At 35.0% G+C, this 21935-nt stretch overlaps 1 protein-coding gene across 1 annotated transcript in view; it reads right to left on the minus strand.

The window, feature by feature from the left end:
• Nucleotides 1-3072: 3072 nt before the first annotated feature.
• LOC110452208 overlaps nucleotides 3073-21935 on the minus strand; it is a 33838-nt gene continuing 14975 nt past the window's right edge. The window contains exons 2-4 of the mRNA XM_021500582.1: nucleotides 7376-7499; nucleotides 6303-6355; nucleotides 3073-4699 (exon numbers count right to left, since the gene is read on the minus strand). Coding sequence (XP_021356257.1) covers nucleotides 3791-4699; nucleotides 6303-6355; nucleotides 7376-7499 — 1086 coding nt within the window. The 3' untranslated portion in view covers nucleotides 3073-3790. The remainder of the gene's footprint in view (nucleotides 4700-6302; nucleotides 6356-7375; nucleotides 7500-21935) is intronic.

A 21935-nucleotide genomic window follows, 5' to 3' on the forward strand; every position in this document is an offset into this window, starting at 1 on the left:
GCTCTTAGTTAAAATAATAAAGATGATATAAACATTAAATACTCAACATTGTACAGCATGAAAAAGATGCCTGGGTCTCGATTGTTATTCTGTAATTCCGACCAACTGTGACACCTGGTCAAAGGAAGTGACCTGGCTCAAATTTGCTACAGCTTTCTTCAAAGCGAAAGGAATTGGAGTCTAACTTGATATACAAAAAACACACCGTACAGTAGTGCAAAGATCATTAAATGAGACTATAATAAAAACAGTACCTTCATTGATAAGTGAAGTTAAAACACATGTACTAATAGTAATATACAACATTTATACTGCGCCCTATATAAATTGTAAAATAACCTGAAGGTGCGTTACAACACACAGATCATAATATTTCTACAGTGACAGTTTTAGATATATATGGGCGAATTGATCGAGTGGTTAACACTTCGGCCTTCCACGCAGGCGGCCGGGGTTCGAAACCCGGAGTCGTTGTACGCATGGAATATTCAGGGAAAGTGTTTTTCTTCTGCCCACACAACTCCAACAACCCAGGTTGAGTAAAACACGGTCTGGGGTGGATGTTGAGGTATCTGTGCTGTAGCATTCTAGTGAAGTGGCACAATAAATGACACCGTTGGGAGTACGTCACACTATAAATAGAACAAAGTACATCTCCGGCACACACACAGGCATATACACATAGGGAGATATTAGCCAGTTGACATAGGACTTGTAGTTAGCACTCGATAAGGCAGCTTCTATGAAATCCTCAGAGTTGTATTGAATAATGTATATGCGAATTGAATTGATTGTATAAATTGTATAACTATGTACTGTAAAACGCTTTAGAGTGGCTTGTTCTGGCTAGACAGGGCGCTAATTCAAATGTTGTTTATATTGCATATTATTATGATATAAAAATGCATCATAATCAGCATCTTACATTAAGCTCAAATGCAATTATGTGAAACCAGCTATTCTTGCACGATTGCAAATATATATTCTTAATCTTATGTAATGATATTTCAAATGTACAGAGGGACGGAATCATTTCTTGAAGCTATAATATGTAATTAAGAACAATTACGCAAGCAATACATATATTTATAACTATTTCATGTAATATGAAATCGTTTACTTTATAGTCAGAAAATAACATGGTTCAGCTCTGTCACTCGGTTAAAAAGATAACCCGAGTTACCTCCAGTAGAAAACAGCGCAGTGTAATATTCGGGGTAATACCGATTTATCTCCCCTTTTTAATTCATTGAAATTCCAGATCAGGCAAGTGAAGTTGGTCATGCAGAATCTATGAATTTTTCTAATCCCACCCTCCCTTCCCACAGTTTGAGAGTGGATACTGCTGTGGTTGATTTCTATTTCAGTTTGTGGTGGATACCTGCTGTTCTGGAGGGGAGGTTGGATTCGCAACATCAGATGATCTTAATCAGATGATCTCATCTCGTCACGGCTGTAGTTCAGATGACAAGTCACTCAATGACGTACAGTATAACGGACGCGGCGGCGCGCGGCATAACCGTTCAGTTTACCTTAATAGTTAATATGCGTTTTACCGTTGTGATACCAGGGTTTAATGCAATATTAATTCATATACGTAATTGGTGAATTCAAAACAATGACTCGGTGAACGTGTCATGTGACTTTGAACAATTGGTGTTTATGGAGTGATGTGCCTCCATACTTGTGTTGTGTTGAGACTAGTGGTGTACTAGCTCAAAAATTGGTGTTTTACTTGTGTGTATAGAATAATATAAGATTGATGGGTCTGCCCGTGGCAACTCACAATTACATATATAGATTAAAATAAGTATTTCAACTACAGCCGAGGCCACAAATATGCCAGAACCAATATTAAAATATTAAGGAAATCTATATTTGGTGTATGTTATTTTTTTCTACAATAAATGGGGAAAATGAAAATAAAAAACCCATAAATGAAATAAAATGAATGAAGAAATGAGTAAATAAATTACCAAAACAAGTTACATTATCCAAACTGTAAACATAATAAAAATATTTAACTTGGGTCCGAGTATCGATCATTTGGTGACATCGGATAAGTTATTTTACACTTCTGCAAAATAATGTTTACATGTAGATTTGTGTTGACTTAGGAATTTGATCTTCCTTCTGTTCATCGTTTATTTGGCTTTTAAACCCATTCAGGTTATCTTAGATAGTGTTAAGATCTTTAAAATACTTACGTCTTTTCATTTTGTATGGTTTACTGCTACTGTGCTATTGGGTAAAAAAGATCAATTAGTATTACAGTTGAATTTTTGGAAACAGGCAACGTCTGAACGCTTTATGTTGGATATAACAGGATCAGAAAATAGTATCGTGGGAAAGATTGAAATTATCAGAACGATAACCTAATCTATTGCTTATAATTAACAGTTTCTGAAGCTTTCTCAAATATAAATGTGTGGTCAATAGACTTGAATTCAGGTTTTTTCTAACTCAACCTCAAAATTGGACTCGAGATCGAGTCCACGCACACATTGGATCGAAGCTCTCAGTGATCAATAGCAGCATTCGTTATATCCTACTAGAACACTTCTAAACCCGTAAAAATGTGGCTTGTTTCACAAAAAGCTATTATTTAGCCCAGGGGGAAGGTGGGTATAAACTGTTTATATCACCATGATTAATAACTTTCTCAATTATTATTATACTATATTATATTATTTATTTATTTATAAGGCGGATGGGGTATTTCAAAGGCAATCATAAAATGCAGATTCCGTACACAGTTTACGTTTATTGCATACACGGTTATAAAATATGAACAATTCTATTTACATGGTATTCAGGTACATTGTAGGTTTATATTGTATAAAGGGATTCCGTACACAGTTTATGTTTACTGCATACACGGTTATAAAATGTGTACCATTCTATTTACACGGTATTAAGGTACATTGTATGTTTATATTGTATTAAGGGTTATACATATTATACACTTTTTATGTAAACTGTTTACATGTTATATAGATATATTCTGTAATTATTATTAATTATTATGTAATAATATATAAGTTTATATGTATACTGTATGTATATGGGTTGTACTGTGGTATACAGTTAAAGTTTGCTGTAGGGAAATTCAATTTCGATTTCAAGGTTTGGTTCTCTGAGCCCATGTTTTTTCCTGAGATGCAGCCTAAGAGAAAAGTCTGATCAAAGGGAGGGAACCTGAAACTTGCTATATCACGAATCCCGTACTTTAATTGTTATATTTATGTCTATATAAAATGCATGAATGTTGTTTAAAAATCAACATTCAAACCAAAACCTATCTAGAGCCAAAGCTATTCTTTTATTGTCATCTGGTTTGCTGCCTCTAGCTCTATAGACGGGTCGGTCAGGCCAGTGGAAACTTCGCCCACCTCTTGCTTACGGTATTGGCCGAGGGAGTTTGTCTGCAGTCCCTAAAATTGTCGATAGAGGTAGATTGGAAACAGGTTATTACACGATTGATAGAAAACTAGATCAAAGGACCGTGAATACAGGGTAAAAGCTAGCTGCGATAACGTAGCCTTTTGAAGACGAGATATTTTTTATATATTGCGTCGTCAGAGCTATGAAGCGGTCCTATGCTACATGTAACTAATGCTAATGGAGCAAAATTAATAGTGCTAATCTGTAAGATTAAAAGTCGAACAACTTATTTTTGTATTGAGTAAATAAGGTAGTGGCATAGTAAATAGGCACACTGATCCACTTCTTGTACGCTCTACCGGGTATTAAATGACCAAACATCATCTGTTAAAATACTTAACAAGAATTACAACATATTTCGATGGAATGCCTCTATGACCTTACTTTGGGGTTTTAGTGACTTGCGCCACTCCTCTATACAGCGCTTGCCGAGATAGAACCAGTCACATTTACAGAAAGCGCTGTATGTTTGCACGGGAAGACGAGGGCGCATGTCCTCTGCCTTTGTATACATTATGTATATCACCTGTTGGTCAGTACTCATCAAGTTCCGGCTGATAAGGTTTTCTACTGCTCGCTTATAGTCTTCAATGAACACAATTAGGTACTCCGGTCTCGCTATTAATATTCCTCCAGCGATCCAAAATATATTATCTTTTATAATTGATGATGCAGTGCGGCCTCGTTCAAACTTCCCCATCTGTAAAAAGGCAATGTGATCGTTCCGAAAATCGGAAGGTATGTCTAGGTGAAATATTTTCCCATAATTGTCCCTAAAATAACCAATATCAATCCATGCCAAGTACTTAGTATGAAACATTCGTTCTCGTATCACCGTTTCTATTAACTCGTATTTGGCGTGCATAGCACAAGGATAACGCTCTAACACTGTATTTGGGTGGTACTTTGGGTAGTCTGGCTGCGCAAAAATGTTCTTTATTTTCGGGGCAAGTTTAAACGCCCACATATCATCCTGGTTTTTCATAAAAATCTTGGTTCGTTCTTTCGGAAGATGCTTACGTAGAATAAACAACTGATAAGCTACCTCCGGTACGTCTGTAAAAGCTATAACATTGTTGTTGAAATTGGCAAACTGATTCATCCACCTGGAGTAGGTTGCGACATCAAAATACACGTCTCCGTCGCCTTTCTTGAACCTGCCAAGACTGAAGTATGCTGTCACAAACGTTATTTCTGGATCCAAAGAATCGCTGTTGAAAGCTTCATTTGGTTTAGTTGGAGGCGGGGTGTAGAGCTGTAAAAGATCATTATCGATATTTTGCATATGGTATCAGTGGTATATATGTTTTTCCTATGTAACCTATGTTAATGTGTAAAAAATACATAGATAACCAGAACGTCAGAAAACATTGCATATTTTGAAACTGCAATATAATATCTTACCATTGTTGGCATTATATTTTCCCTTAAATAGTGAAACATGAAAGAACCCATAAGACATATTTCAATGATTACATATATTCATTTTGCTGATTGTGAGTTGTCATTATAAGAGATGCGAGTGCCTTCATTCTCCACTGAATGACGTTTCTAATGGTTTTAAGTCTTTGCAACAGCTAAAGTCATTTAGCTGGGTCCCGATGGTCCCGATGGGTCCCTCGGGACCATTTTAAGCCTACACACAAGGAAATGAAAGAGCAGTAGGTAAAGGGATGAACAAAAAAGGGTTCTTAATGTTAAAATATATGAAGCAGATATATGTTGGTCGCTTGTTTTGTCCCCAACAGACGACACAAAAGCAAATCCAATACATCTGATAAATCGATTTTTTATTCTGTTTTATGAGTTACTGTTCATAGTAAATCTACGTTCTCACATATTCTGAATTATTGTATTTCCTCATTCTGTTAAATCATTTTACTTAATCTTATAAATCGTTGTAATTACTCACTCTGATTGATCACCTACTTACTGAATCCGATGCATCACAGTATTTTGTGATATTGATGAATCCCATCCCTACTGATATGGATGAGTCACTATATTGACTGAGACTGATATATCACTATACCCCCTCGCTCATATGAATGACTTTACTTCTCGAATGTGTGGAGTCATTGTATTTCCCGACTCTTATGAAGACTTCAGGTTCGGGGAAGGAATGGACCTGTATTATTGCACTGCATGTTGTAATAGCCACTAATATCGGACCTTTTGCAGAATCGGTGTTTTTACTCAGTGCAAAGGGGATATGGAAACGACCAAAGGTGATCCGTTACCCAAATTACAAAACAGTTTATATCTAATCTCGCTTTCCTGATTTTTCATTAAGGCGATGTCTCCCTACACAAACATCTCTCACATGACTTCAGCTGTTTGCAAAGACACTACACCCACACAGACATTATAACAAAGAATATAAGACTCTTTCATGCATAGGGGGTAGGATGTAGGGTGGAATTTCCCTATCCTACATCCTTGGGCATGAAAGAGTATTTTTTCTCCCATTCTAACCATGAGAATAATTTCAGAAACCATTAAAATGCGTTTGGACTGGCTACCATTTTGAAAATATCAATTTCCACCTGGGTTTTTGAGACGAAAACAAATCTGTCAGTCAGATTAAGCATACCCCTTATTTGCAAACAATGATTGCGCAGAACAATTAATCTCATCTTTCTAATGTGTACGATAAACATATTGTAAAAGGTTTTAATTTCATCACGTCGCCTTTTCCCCATTGCGGCATCGGAGTTTACCAAATTCGTGACGTCACGTTATTGTTGAGCCACGTAACGTCACGTGAAATGGTGGTGTAAGATCGAAATTACCTACACCCCCTTCTTACCCTTGGCAGCTCTGTCTTACACACTTGAAAGTGAGAGAAATGTACTTACTGATTCTGAAGAATCATTCCATCCCTCGTCGGGTAATTCTTTGGTTATTTGGACTGCAATGATAAAATAAGGATTGATTTTCAAAGGTAGATAACACGTTGCTATTTGAATGTCAAACACCGTCTATTATGGAGTGAGATGATTGGTGGGGTCTATATATATCCTGGTCTTTCTTATCAAGAGTAATAAAACAGTAATATTTCATAATAATAAATTATACATGCTGTAATGGATAAAGCTATTTTAACATATTTATTTGAAAAAGCTGTAAAAAAAATGGGACCATAGAATTTTACTGGTTTTTTATATTACTATTTCTATTTCAGAGCAACAAATATATTACCACACTACGCCAATTTTGTATTACATTAAATGAATATTCGGTGGCGTTCCTGGCAAGTATCCACTTAAAATAATCAGTTCAATTTCATGTTTATTTGACGGCAGAGAGTGTTGAAATCTATATTCTGGGTTCTTTATTTCTAGGACAGTAAAAAAATATTTTGGCATGTGTGTTAATCGATAATAATTATTATATCCATGCTAAACTGGGGCCGCTGTGACCGAATGGTTAAGGCGTCTGACCGTCTGCGATCACTAGCCCTCCACCACTGGGTAGCGCGTTCGAGTTCTACGTGGGGCAGTCGCCAGTTACTGCCAACAGAACGGTGATTTTCCCGGGTGCTACGGTTGTCCTCCATCATTCAAAGCCTGGTTCGTCCTTAAGTGACCAGCTAGCTGTTTTTGAGTATTATCATGCTTTAACCTTCTTCCAAACACTGTGGTAGGTGTTTTTTCTCTGGTAATGTTTTGAAATTTCTCAGAATAGTTCACTTATGAACCCGGTTGATTCCATAATTAATTTCGGCTGTAAGTTATCGGTTCCGAAACCTAATCTTGCGACTTTTCGGTGAAAGAGAGAGACTAAATGGGGGGATTAAATGCAAAAGTCCTTATCAGTCATTTTGTAATAATAAAAGAAAAGATATATTTTTTCAATGTTAAAGACAAATGAAAGGCAATAGCCTCCAGTTATATGTAAATGGAAAGTGTATCATTTAGGCTATACTTACGGTATATAACGAGACATAGAAGGTAGTATCCCTTCAGCGGGAAAAACTGAACAATATCAGCAGGATGGCGATTAATTAAACCGCAGATGTACCTCCACAGGAATAACGCTTTTTGGCGCACACTCTGTTGGTAAAAAAAATTGAATACTTAAATTGAATTCTATAATTAATGTATATCATGAGTAAGAATTAGACAATTATAAGTGTAAGCACTACGTTAACTCTCTACTATCAAGTGGTTTGGTGTTTTCCTTTCGGAGTCAATGTATTAGTGAGGCTATTTAAGTCGAATAGCGATATAATTATGTTTCTAAGAAATAGTGTTTGTTCAGGTGTGATCTTTTGGGAGGTTGTGCATTTATGAAAAGACAGATGTCTAAGGACGTCATAGTGTTGGTTTAAAAGGATGATGGATAATGCGTGAATTAAATTCACGAATCTCTCTTAGTTTTCTTCGGGAATGTTGAGCTAGAGTTGAGGTAGGAATGGATTTAGTTCTACGTGTCAGAAGGGCCGCGATGGCCGAGTAGTTTAGGTGTCTGATCGTCCACGTTCGCAAGCCCTTTTACTCTCGGTCTCCGGTCCGAGGCCTGCGTTTGGCAGTCGCACAGTATTTCTCGCATGTCAATGGGTTTTCTCCGGGTACTCCGGTTTCCCTCCACCACTAAAACCTGGCTCGTCCTTAAATGACCATAGCTGTTTAAACGGCGTAGAGCACAAACAAACCAAACCTAACCTAATGGTACGATATGTGATCGGTTCCTATGCTAGTGTGGTTAGGTGTTGTGTCTTGTTATAATTATGTACTTGATTTTAACTTTTGAAAATGGCCGTAAACACAAAGCATAGAGTCAAGGATGTTGATGTGCGGATAGATGAAACAATGGAATTTCTCCCCATGATATTCTACATTTGTGGCCAAAAGTATTTCTCTGTTTGAAAATCCTGGGAAAATGTGTAAGTTTGGTAACGGGAATGTAATTACATTAAGACATATCGAAGGGCAGGCGGCCATATAATTGATCAGACTATCCTGTAAACATGCTAATTATGAATGCAATGATTTGAGTTTCTGTTTAAAGTTTCTTTTTTCATATGCATGTTTTTATGGGATCCCGCCCATTCATCAAAGTGTTAAACTTTAAATATTCCGTAAAACGCTAGAATTTGAGTAAGCTTAAATAAGCAATTTTGGCGGTGATGAATAATCATTGGATGAGGCATTTTGTGTGGAAAATTACACATGAAACTATAATTTCAAATTGGCAACGATTTTATTTATTCAGGTGCGAGTTATTTCATTATATACAAATACAAAACATGCTCAACTCTTCAAACAGTGTTGAATGAAATGAATATAAAGAAGGACGGGCAATTAAACATTGACGGGAGTGTTTAACATGTATAACATCATCAAAGACACTGTGTACTTGTGAAGAATGCATGTTTTACGAGAATGAATGTGAAAGCCTGAACGTTTTGCAAACAAACTTAAAACTTTATACCCAAAGAAGGGTTGCCTGGCAAACACACTTGACGTTAAATAACCAAAGAGGGGTCCGGCAAATATCAAATATCTCTCAATGAAATAGAGATATTTTAAAATCAAATAGAGATATTTTAAAATCAAATACAGATATCTATAAATGTGGGGTTCTTAATCTGCCAACGCATGGATTTTATTCAAACTTTGCAATTTTAATATTCAGGTGAATTCACTACAGAAACTGATATTATTATTTTAAAGCTTGTAAAAAACAGGCAAAAAGGGCATGCGTAGGTGTTTTCCCTGAAAATTAGGGGGTACCCCAATTTTTGATGTCATAAGTACACACAATCAGGACTGATTTTGTAGATGTTTCAAATTATGATTGTGGAGACACTAAGCATTCCATTCCATTAATATGTATTTTGTATGTTTCAAGTCAGTGATATGAAATAAACCATGACCATACTCCGTTAAAAATATCGACCAAAAAATCACACTTGAACATTCAAAGTCTTTTTTTTCTTGTTTTTTTTTTAGCGTCTCATCTTCATAAGTTTTACAAAAATAGTTTAGGTTATTGTTTACATTATTGAACATTTTTATTTAAATTGAGAACCGGAAAAATCCTTATGGATTGATGATGGTGAAAAACCTACCAATAAATTTTTTAATTTTGAAAATAGACATTTTATATCAAATCTTTCCAAAGTTACAACGGGAGAATGGGGAAGTTCTAACTTAACAAGAAGATTATTAAATGAGGTGATTTTTTTTTATGAACAATTGTATTCTATTGATAATGAAGTCGATGACATAGATTTGGATGAATTTTTAGAAGATTTTGAAGTTCCAAGATTAAATGTTGAAGAAGCGGTCAGTTTGGAAGGTATTATAACACTTAAAGAAGCATCTGAAACACTGAAGAATATGAAAAGTAATAAGAGCACAGGCTCAGATAGATTCACATCGGAATTTTTTAAATGTTTTTGGAATCAGTTAGGTAATGTTGTGGTTAGGGCATTAAATTATGGATTTTCAAATGGTCAGCTGTCTATTACACAACGTTAGGGAATAATTACTTGTATACCTTAGGCTAATACATCAAGGCTCAGCTGTAGTGAATACCTTCCCCTTTTGCGTTGTTATTTGATAAAAGGTATTGGGCGCTAAGGTACAATTGTTTTTGTTTTTTTATTTGAAAATTTATAATGAAATACAGATTTAAAAACATTAATTTAACAAGACGCTAAATCTCCCCATAATTATCGTTGTTATCCGGTTTTCCATGAAGACCGCCAATAGCCGAGGTGTTAAATATAACTTCATGAACCTATCAACATATGCGTAAGATTTCAGTTGAAGGTATTTACAATGTATTGTCATTAACCGATTTACAACCGCCCAGTGTTTACGCAATTGCCGAAAATACAAATGTAGGTGACAGGTGCATTGAAAATTAACGATAGATCTTATTGCTACATTACATGTCACAAATAAAGATATTAACAGCCGTGACCTATGTACCGACATTTATGTTTACTCGGCCTGCTTTATATTATGTTATGTAGAACAAATAATATTAGAGTGAACGTTTTTCTCCAAAATATACATATGTACATTGTAGTACAATGTTACGTTATATGTTTGCATTCCAATTCTAAATTCCGTTTCATACTTGAGACAAAATCATGTTTTATGATGAAAAACCAACGGATATGGACATCAATTTAGCAATTGTCAACCATTTGATTACATTTTATTTATCAAATAAAGTTATGATCCTTAAAATAAAAATATTTTTTCATTTTACAACGGTTAGGAAACAATTTATATCAATTTGCTACTATAACTATAATAATCACTCTTGTTCGTCCAAATGTTAGCGCGCAGGGGGTCTTAATGTGGGAGGAAACTTGAATACCCACATAAAAGCCACACGTTGTCTGCATGTGACCCCATACGTCCAATTGGGAAATAGAGTCCCTGCCAACTTGATGAAAGCCGATTAGGCTTTCTAGTGCATTATGAGCGTGAAACATGCAAAGATGGTTAAAACATTAAGTGTTTATGCACCCTGTACTAAGTTATAATTAATTCTTGTTCATCATGCTTTTGAGGATCCCCGTACCACTGCGAATAAAGCTTAGTACACATTGGAAATTGTTCTTTCCAGCATTACAATAGCTTCAACAAATCATTTGGAACAGAAACCCAACCCATGCGGGCCTATTAATGAAAAGATGAAAATGCCAAAAACAAAAAACATAAACAAAGATATAATCATCAACAGTATGTGGGGTGCATGAAATACTGTGGAGCTAGACTGGGATTCGAATCATTGACTTCATATTGCTATAATATCACTCTAACCGACTAGACTACCTGGTCAATGGAAGTGTCCCGGCCGAGCTGTGCTACGGCTATATTCAAAAGAAAATCAAGGAAGCTTATTGTACATAAGAAATACACAGTCGATGGGATAGGGATCCTAAAACAAAATAAAGATTTGATAATGTATTAAGTCTAATGGTGACATTTGAAGAGTTCTGAATCCATGGTTTTAGTGTTCATTACCTAGTAATAATGAGATAATGTTCATATCATAATGCCTATATCATAGCGTGTATTTGATATTGTTTGTAATATATTGTTTATATGAGAGTGCTTATTTCAAAACAGTGAGTATATCATTGTCTGATAGCACAGTATTTATATCATGGTTTCTATATCATTGTTGCTATAGCACAAACCTTATATCATTGTTTCTATAGCACAATGCTTATATCATTGTTTCTATAGCACAACACTTATATCATTGTTTCTTTAGCACAATGCTTATATCATTGTTTCTATAGCACAATGCTTATATCATTGTTTATATAGCACAATGCTTATATCATTGTTTATATAGCACAATACTTAAATAATTGTTTGTATAGCACAATACTTATATCATTGTTTCTATAGCATAATGCTTATATCATTGTTTCTATAGCACAATACTTATATAATTGTTTCTTTAGCACAATGCTTATATCATTGTTTCTATAGCACAATACTTAAATAATTGTTTCTGTAGCACAATGCTTATATCATAGTTTCTTTATCACAGTGTATAAATTTAGTTTCTATATCACAGTGTTTATATTTTTGTTTCTATATCATAGTGTTTACATTATATGATTGTGTTTATCACAGTATTTTTATCATAGTTTCTGTAACACAGTGCTTATATCATTTTTTTCCATTACAGTGCCTATGTAGAAGTGTCATTATTTAATGACATGACAGATATAATGTTTATATATCTAATGTGTAATTTTGCGTATATGTGCGAAATCTGTATTTGCAAGTGCCTGTGAAACGTACATGTACGTGCACTTTCTACATACTGCGGGTTACTGTCGGTACTCGAATCCAACATGGTGGAGAGAGAAAACGGCGAGTATTAACTGATGTGAATTTCCATGTTATTAACTGATTAACTGATGTTATTAATCTCGGTTGTTGTTTTAGTACTAAGGTAATCTGTTTCGATGAGCTAGTGATGATGTGAGTAAATAGGCTATAATGACATCGTCAATTTTGGCATGATGAAGATAACTGTATAGAAATGATGTTGGTAACTGATAAGGCAGTTTGAGCCGAAATGTGGGTAACTGCAAAAATGATGCGGGTAGCTGCAAATGCATTATAAACACTCGCCTATTATTCAGAGGCCTCTCACCTCTGTGGCACATAGTCAAACGAAGTTGTAAGTACCTTGCTATCATTTGGTGGTTTTCGTCGGGGAATGTAGTTTCTCCACCACTGTGTTTATCAGTCTATCAGAGATTACAACAACCTTATATAATATTCATGCATTTTGTTGAATATCAATCTCGGGTAAGTTCATGAAAAAGGCGGTGGCATTATTTAAATACTAATAATCGAATGTAACGACCTCAACGTAAACATTTTGGCACACAGACGCTATGGAATTAGATGAAGACATATGGATTATTTTCACTTTAAACACTTTTTCCTTGTCTTCTTTTATCTATAGATTAATAAAACAATATAAACATGGTTTTTTTTTATTTACAATTTGTAATTTATTACCTTCTTATGTTCTTTTCATGATCCTATTGACCTAAACAGCTGGGGTGTGCTTTTTTAGGATGTCTTGTCAGGTTGGATTTATACAAATAGTTCCGTACCTCTATATAAAGTAGGGTTGTCAGACCGGTCCAATTTTAGTAACCGATTACTCGAAAATCTTCAGACCGAGTAACCGGTTAATCAATCAAACAATAAACAACAATAAATATGTTGCATGTTTAGCAAATGTGCTGTTCAAAACGTGTTACTTATAAATTAGCACGACTGTTTACTCACGTATTTCTTATAAATTAGCACGACAGTTTACTCACGTGTTACTTATAAATCAGCACGACTGTTTACTCACGTATTTCTTATAAATTAGCACGACAGTTTACTCACGTATTTCTTATTGATTAGCACGACAGTTTACTCACATATTACTTATAAATTAGCACGACAGTTTACTCACGTATTACTTAAAAATTAGCACGACAGTTTACTCACATATTTCTTATAAATTAGCACGACAGTTTACTCACGTGTTACTTATAAATTAGCACGACAGTTTACTCACGTATTTCTTATAAATTAGCACGACAGTTTACTCACGTGTTACTTATAAATTAGCACGACAGTTTACTCACGTATTTCTTATAAATTAGCACGACAGTTTACTCACGTGTTACTTATAAATTAGCACGACTGTTTACTCACGTATTTCTTATAAATTAGCACGACAGTTTACTCACGTGTTACTTATAAATTAGCACGACTGTTTACTCACGTATTTCTTATAAATTAGCACGACAGTTTACTCACGTATTTCTTATAAATTAGCACGACAGTTTACTCACGTATTTCTTATAAATTAGCACGACAGTTTACTCACGTATTTCTTATAAATTAGCACGACAGTTTACTCACGTATTTCTTATAAATTAGCACGACAGTTTACTCACGTATTTCTTATTAATTAGCACGACAGTTTACTCACGTATTTCTTATAAATTAGCACGACAGTTTACTCACGTGTTACTTATAAATTAGCACGACTGTTTACTCACGTATTTCTTATAAATTAGCACGACAGTTTACTCACGTATTTCTTATTAATTAGCACGACAGTTTACTCACGTATTTCTTATAAATTAGCACGACAGTTTACTCACGTGTTACTTATAAATTAGCACGACTGTTTACTCACGTATTTCTTATAAATTAGCACGACAGTTTACTCACGTATTTCTTATTGATTAGCACGACAGTTTACTCACATATTACTTATAAATTAGCACGACAGTTTACTCACGTATTACTTAAAAATTAGCACGACAGTTTACTCACATATTACTTATAAATTAGCACGACAGTTTACTCACGTATTACTTATAAATTAGCACGACAGTTTATGATCAACAAATGGTCAGAATAAATTGGGACGGAATAAATTTATTCGATGCTATATAGATTCATAGATTAGTGCACGACTTTTAATGTTTCACTGATAATTTCAATTGTGTACTCTTGACATTATTTTTACGTTTGTCCTCATACACTTTGCCCTATCGGCCCTGGCAGTTCATGGGACGGTTAAACGGCCCAAATCAGCCCCGGCAGGTAACGGGACATGCAATCGGCCCGATCGGCCACTCTCAATTCACGAGAACAGAACGAAAAGCATTAATACCTTTTCCGTCAGACATTCGTTTGATAGAAAATTAAGCTGACAGATCAGTCAATATTGATTTATTTATAACGTGTTTGTGATTTTTCTCGCGGGAAAATGTAAAGCTTCCAATGGGCTCCTAGCAACAGCGAAACAACAAAACAAACAAATATAGTTCCTTTTTCAAAATTTAATTTGTAGAATTTCTACAAGTCGTACTATTTTATCATATACCTTACCTTACTTTAGCTTTAAAGTCAAGCCAATGATGTTTAATGTAAATTCATTGTAGCATTGTAGCATAACAAAACTACATCGAGGACTGTTTCATGGCGGACGTGTACCAATTACGCCCTGTGCTACGTCATTGTAGTGTATCAATAACCGGTGATGATGTCACCTGTGTTATGCAAAAATAAATGCCATTTCCGTCAATAGGTCCAAGCATACAGAATGTAAATAGATATGCCATTAAGTCTCGGGTTACAGCCATTTTAAAAATGAACGTTAAACACGATAATTTACATCAGTGAATACTCGCCGTTTTCGCTCTCCGCCATGTTGGACTACAGTTACCCGCATTCGGTAATCCCCCGTGAATCTGTCCACAAGTAGTGCCCACAATATAAATACTGTTATTGTGCGGACGTCCGGCAATGGAAAGAACCTCTTCCCTATGAAGAGGGTCTTACAGACCAGTGAACAAAACCCGTTTAGGTGTGTTTGGTACTTTTTGACAAAATGAACCCCAGGTAGGACCCGGCTACTACATTGTTTATCATTGTGTTTATATATTAGTGATTATATAGTTGTTTTTAATATCACTTTTTTAATTTATCTGCTTTCTTGAAAACGGAGTGTTTATATTATATCATTGTATTATATAAGTGGTAATAAAGCAGTGTCTGAGAACATATTTTGTTGACGTCACACACAAATATCTACTTTTTCTACAAACAGTAGTCATCTATGACGCTTCATAAATCGTCTGCAACCGCGTCTTTTACATTGGAAATTAGAGTATTACTCTCGCGTTTAGAATAAAAGACACTCACCTTTTGCTCACAACTAGCGAAGATCTATACATGACATTATAAACGTCATTATTTGAGGCAGTACATGAAAATTAGCCTATTAAAAGCTCCGGTTCAACAAGATTGCCGCATCATAGCATGCGCGTAGGGATATTTGTTGTTTATTTACGGGATAGTAAGTTGTTTTGAGTGGCGGTTATACTGGCGTTAGAACAGGAAATTGGGGGTTGAACTCGAGAGAAGAGTTTAAACCAAATCTCATATTCTAATCGCCAGTACCGCCACGACAAATAACGTACTTTCCCCATTCGAACACACCTTTATAAATATACTACTCTGATATGTTTAGAGACATTGTATTTCTTTGTTTGCTACAAGAACGTAGTAAAGTACTCTGTGACCTGTGCTAGCGACCAGTCATTCTGCAGCGGACTGACCAATCAGAAATAAGCTTTCAAAAGTCGGTCATTTGACCCCGCCCATACTGGCGAGCGCTCGATATGTATGTTGACGAGGCGGGATATTTGGATTTTTTGTGAACGTCCTGTTACCAAAATTTATACGACACATTTTGATTAATATTGACCAAATTCTTACATTTCCATGTCAGTATGCATGCCCGTTTGTGCGTATCGATAGTTTGTTTAGATCTGTGAAGAGTTGTGTGCAAAATTCATACGACACATGTTAATTTTTTTTATTTGATTTCGGATTTAACTAGAGGCATACACACGGATGGGACGAACGTTTCAATAATATGTGGAGGTAAGAACAAGGAACGTTTACTTATTGCTTTTTAATTTATTCAATAAATTCATTTCGTCAGTCCTTTCTGTTCTGTTGCCTGTTAGCCTTATTAGCTGGACTTCGCTAAGAGTCGAGCTTAACGTCATATTGTTTTTGTTAGAAACGGGGCGTGGCTTACGTGCGATGGGTGGAGCTTAACACGATTGATCACGATTCTATCGCAGATTAGAATATGGTCCGTACCCAACCAAAACACGCGTTGCAAACGAATTGTGTTAAAATCTGAATTATTAACATCACTTTGTTTGTTTTAGTTTGAGTAGGAGTATAGTTTAAGCCGATACAATTGCAAAAAACATACAATTTTAAAGGTTTTTGAAAACATTGTTGTAGGTTTTATTCCACCCTCTATGTGTTTTTGCATTTTAAAAATTGATATATGATGCATACGGCTTCAATACAAGACAGATATAATAATTAACGTTTTAGCTGCCATTTTTTATACCGACGAAATCCTGATATCTTTTTCAAAACCCTAAGAAAGCTTTTCTAAAGATTGTTCACGCTAGCTTGACAGTGATTGACAGCTGCCATGAATATTGTCCTTGATCGGTAATCCCAGTAAATACACCGGCATATTACACAATGGAAAATATTGTTTTTTGGCATAATCTTGCGTTTCTATCTTTTTTTTAAGAGAATCAATTATGTTGTTCTTTCTCTTTAATAATAGAACGCAGGTATTAAAACAGGTTTATTGAGAAAGCTGCAAAATAGGAATCTAACACGCAAATATGCCAAGTCAACTGCAATCTGTAACAAAACATTAAATCTAGTGAAAAATTTACAAAACGTTCTAGCTCTTCAAACGTTCATTGTGTGATAAAAAATAGGTTAAAATGGGGCGAGAATAAATGCACCAATTGTGTTGTTCTTGTTTCAAAATAAAGTAGTATAAAGAGGAATTATACGGCAGAGTCAGTCAACAACATCAACGCGTACGTCATACAGACTCTGTTTACTCAATTTAATAATTCTAGTCTCCGGTGATCTTTTTACATCATGTGAGGTGTCTCGACAATATTAACCATAACAAAAGAATATTGACAGCACGGGGGGAAAATAATAATACCTGAACAGTCAGTTTAAATAACATTTTACATAAAGGTCTTATCGTTGAACGATTTGAAGTCATAGCTGAGTAGATAGAGGTATGCTTCAATCGCTGCAGAGGTCAGCCAAGCAAAGCTCGTGTCTGAGAGTCAGGGTAATTTGAAATGTTGAGGGGAGCGAACCACCATGGGCTTTGTCAAAAAACAAGAACATTCCATATCTGTAATGTTGAATTCTAAATATTTTAAATCATTTAAACAAAATTGGGATGTAATGTTTAATTGTTCTGTGCAAACTACATATTGAGGGAAGCGTTCGCTGACCGTAATGTAAAATATACCATTAGAGTTGGGAGTCTATTTATGGCTATCATTATGGTGTAGGGTACAAACAACAAATATGTATAGAGGATATATGACAGTGTCTTCAGTAATACCAAACATATTTCACGATTGTGGCTAATATTTTGATATCTTTCGTGCGCAGCACGAGTGGAAGATAATAAAACATTAGTCACAGGAGCGAGTGAAGACACTGTTAGATATTTTGTTTACTACAATTATTTTTTAACAAAATCCTACCTCGGAACGGAAAGCGATACATCAAGCTGACAACACTTGATCTGGATACTTTTACCACTAGCATGTCCAGACAACCATACACAACAAAAATATAGTCCTCTCTAAAATAATCTTAATAAAATCCAAAAGGAATTTAATTACCTATTTTAATAAATTAGGTACTTTAGATCATATTTTATATAAAGTATGCTTAATAACTACTGTATCATAATGTACTTATATAGAAAAAGTCCCGTCATATCAACAAAGATCACTATGCGTTGTTGATAAGAGCTGAATCTCAAATGGTGGAGAATTGCGAAAGTTATTTGTCACAATTTATCCCGATGATAAAAGATCAACATCAATCTATGTAGGTTATAGTTAGTCACTGTCAGATATGACCGTGGTTCTCTTCTACTTTCTGCCAAACGCTTAGCTTCAGACTTTTAGACGCTGATGCCTTGTTTCTGTTGACATGAGTTTTCTCTGATCAAATAGTTAGAGTTGCTGATCTAGACAGTCTGCTGGCTTTCATGAAAATGAAAGTTAATTGTGAAATTAAAGGTTGTGTTTCCACCAGAGAATAGCTTTTCTCATAATACATGTAGGTAATTAATTATTATTCTTGGCAGTAGAATGGGCTGATGTATCAGACGGATTTTTGAGACCGAAGTATCCTGAAGCTAATCAAGCTTTTTCTCATGGTATTTTTTATCAATTCTTTGATTGGTCAAATCAGCAAAAGTAATATGTTTCACTAATTTCACTAACATTTTTACAATTTTATAAAATTGATAACTTTCAATATTTCACTGGTAAAAATGTAATAAATAGACACTCAATACTGTAACATTGACATTAAATTCAGGGTTCATGAGCTTAGAAGCAGTGAAGTAAATAGTATTTTTTGCTACCCTCAGTTTAAAAAATTAACGTCATACACACAACCATATGTAATTTCAACTTTGTTTTAACTGCATTCATTTCTGATAATATACAATACATCGTATTTTTAATACAAAATTAGTAACAATTCGGAAACAAGTACTAAGTACTTATACAATGTCCGTTTCGTTAGGTTAGATATACGATACTGACAGCAGATAAAGCTATCATTTAATCATATTGAAGGTAAGTTCTAATGCATATTCATGAATGATATATTTGGGGGACCTGTAGGCAATGTAACAATTATCGATAATAATAATGATAATAATATACAGCATTTATATAGCGCCCTATATAATTTGTAAAATTACTCTAAGGCGCTTTATCGATGAATATGAATAGCAGTGATACTCAAGTAAGACCTGACGCATCGGAGTGATGCATGTCTATTATTGCTATGCCGATGACACACAAATTTACATGATCATAAAACCACAGGACAGTTGGAATACAGTCTCAGAAAGTCTGGAAGCTTGTCTGACAGATATCAGTAAATGGATGAACGCAACATGCTTAAACTTAAGCAGGAAAAGACGGAACTAATCGTATTTTCCCCAAAGTGTCAGCAAACAATGGCTCTCCAGCTCAAGGTTGGTGCCAGAACTATTGAGACTGTTCTAGCTGTTAAAAACATAGGGGTATACTTTGACAGTTCTCTGAACATGGAGAAACAAGTAAACGCTATTGCCAAATCCTATTACTGCCAGATCAGGAAAATCGACTGTATTCGGCAGTTTCTAACTGCAGATACATGCAAGATTTTGGTGCATTCACTTGTTACCTCTCGGATGGATTATGGTAACGCCCTGCTCTGTGGTATATCTGACAAACTAACTAGTCGTCTGCAGAGGGTCCAGAACACTGCAGCACGGCTGGTTACTCGTACCGGAAAGAGAGAGCACATCACACCTGCGCTTTATTCGTTGCACTGGTTACCTGTACGATACAGGTCGCAGTACAAAATTCTGGTATACACATTCAAGGCACTGAATAGAACAGCTCCTCAGTACCTACAGGAGCTTGTTACCCTGTATCAGCCGTCACGATCACTGCGGTCGGAGTCAGAATCTTTGTTGTGTGTCCCAAAATCTCGTACTGTGACCTACGGAAACAGATACTTTGGGAGAGTTTCGGCTACGTTGTGGAATATAGCTTACCATTTGCTATTAGGAAGTCAAATACCCTGGCCAAGTTCAAGAGGGACATAAAAACTCAACTCTTCGAGTCTGCATTTTAGCATCTTTGCAAAGACGTCATGTAATTACCACCCTTTTATTTGTTCAATTATGTGTACATTGCTTGTTAAATGTATGAAAGTGATTGCAAGCCTTTGTTGTTTGTTTTCGCCATTATAACCATTACTATTATCCATATGTTGTAAAGCGCCCTAGAGTAATTTTACAAATTATATAGGGCGCTATATATATGTTGTATATTATTATTATTATTATTAATTAGCAAAGTTATGTATGATTTGATGCACGCATATGCCCAACTTGTTTTAAATAGGATTTCCACACCTATTTCGCTCACACATACACAATATATGTTGTACACAAAACATAAATGTATATAGAAAATAAATTAAGATAAATACGTATGCGTTGATTATCATGTATTGTCACATGAAACGCTTGCTATGCATAATATAATTCTACACAGATGCAAGATATTAATGTTTAGCAGCGCTTCCGGTAAATGGATATCACCATATAATATCATATCAGTTGTGGTGTTGTGGGGAAGGGATACTATTTTTGTCGTAAAAGAATATACATCGGACATATGAGTAAGTTATGGGTAATATCCTCTATTTACCCCCATTTACATAAAGAACTTTCTACTAATTGTCTTTTAAATAGGTGATAATTTAGGTTGCTACATAATAGTCTTAGTCTGGTATGGTATAATTGAGAAATTATTTTTTCAGAATGGTAGTAAGAAGGAGGGGACGGTCAAGCATCTATTTCTTTTTGTAATTGTTTATTTTTCGACAATTTTTTCATAATACATATAATCAGGAAAAGAAACACACACACAATCAAACTTACAGAGAATACATACTAGCACGAGATATCTTCATAATCTGCATATGCACAGGTCATGTATACATCATACAACCATCCTATTCTGCATATTTATCTATACACCTTTCCTTATTCACCTATCCCTAGATGATATGCGCTATATATCGAAGAAGTATAGTTTAAACTTCCAAGCCTACCATTGTACATGTATCACTGTTCACCAACACACACATATCACAATGTGTACATGATTATTTGGTCACCATTTTGCACTAATATATCTACATTGTCGACACTAATACATGTTACTGCACTGTATACATGTTCGATATAGCCATTTAATTGTATAAACATAAGGTCCGTGATGTATCCTGACCAGTACATACAGGAATATAGACAATATATATACACACATGCATAAACATAACACTAGTATGAAGTCAGATATCTATTTATATTGACACGCATATGTCTCATACCTAACTGTATCTATAATTCATCTATTACAAACCCTTGATGACATTAATTAGTCCATTGAGATTTAAGGATTTGCAGAGACATCTAGTCTTGTATAGATAATGCTTGATAAGAATTAAAATTCCATTATCAACAAAGCTAGAAAGGTGTGAAACTATTCCAAAAAGGAAGGATTCCTTATTAAATGAAAACGGGATAACAAATAGATCCAGCAGAGTTTCAAATATCTGCAGTAATTTCTGCACTTCTCGACATTCCCATAGACAATGAATTATTGTTACATGTTATATATTACACAAAGTACATAACGGGCTAGGGGTTAAGTTAATGTTAAACAGAAAGGTGTTTGTAGCCAAAATGTGATGTAAAATTCTGACTTGGAACCACTGTTTGCATTTTTAGTTACTGTAAAA

The sequence above is a fragment of the Mizuhopecten yessoensis genome, unplaced genomic scaffold (assembly GCF_002113885.1).
Source record: "Mizuhopecten yessoensis strain PY_sf001 unplaced genomic scaffold, ASM211388v2 scaffold6483, whole genome shotgun sequence".
NCBI classification, from domain to species: domain Eukaryota; kingdom Metazoa; phylum Mollusca; class Bivalvia; order Pectinida; family Pectinidae; genus Mizuhopecten; species Mizuhopecten yessoensis.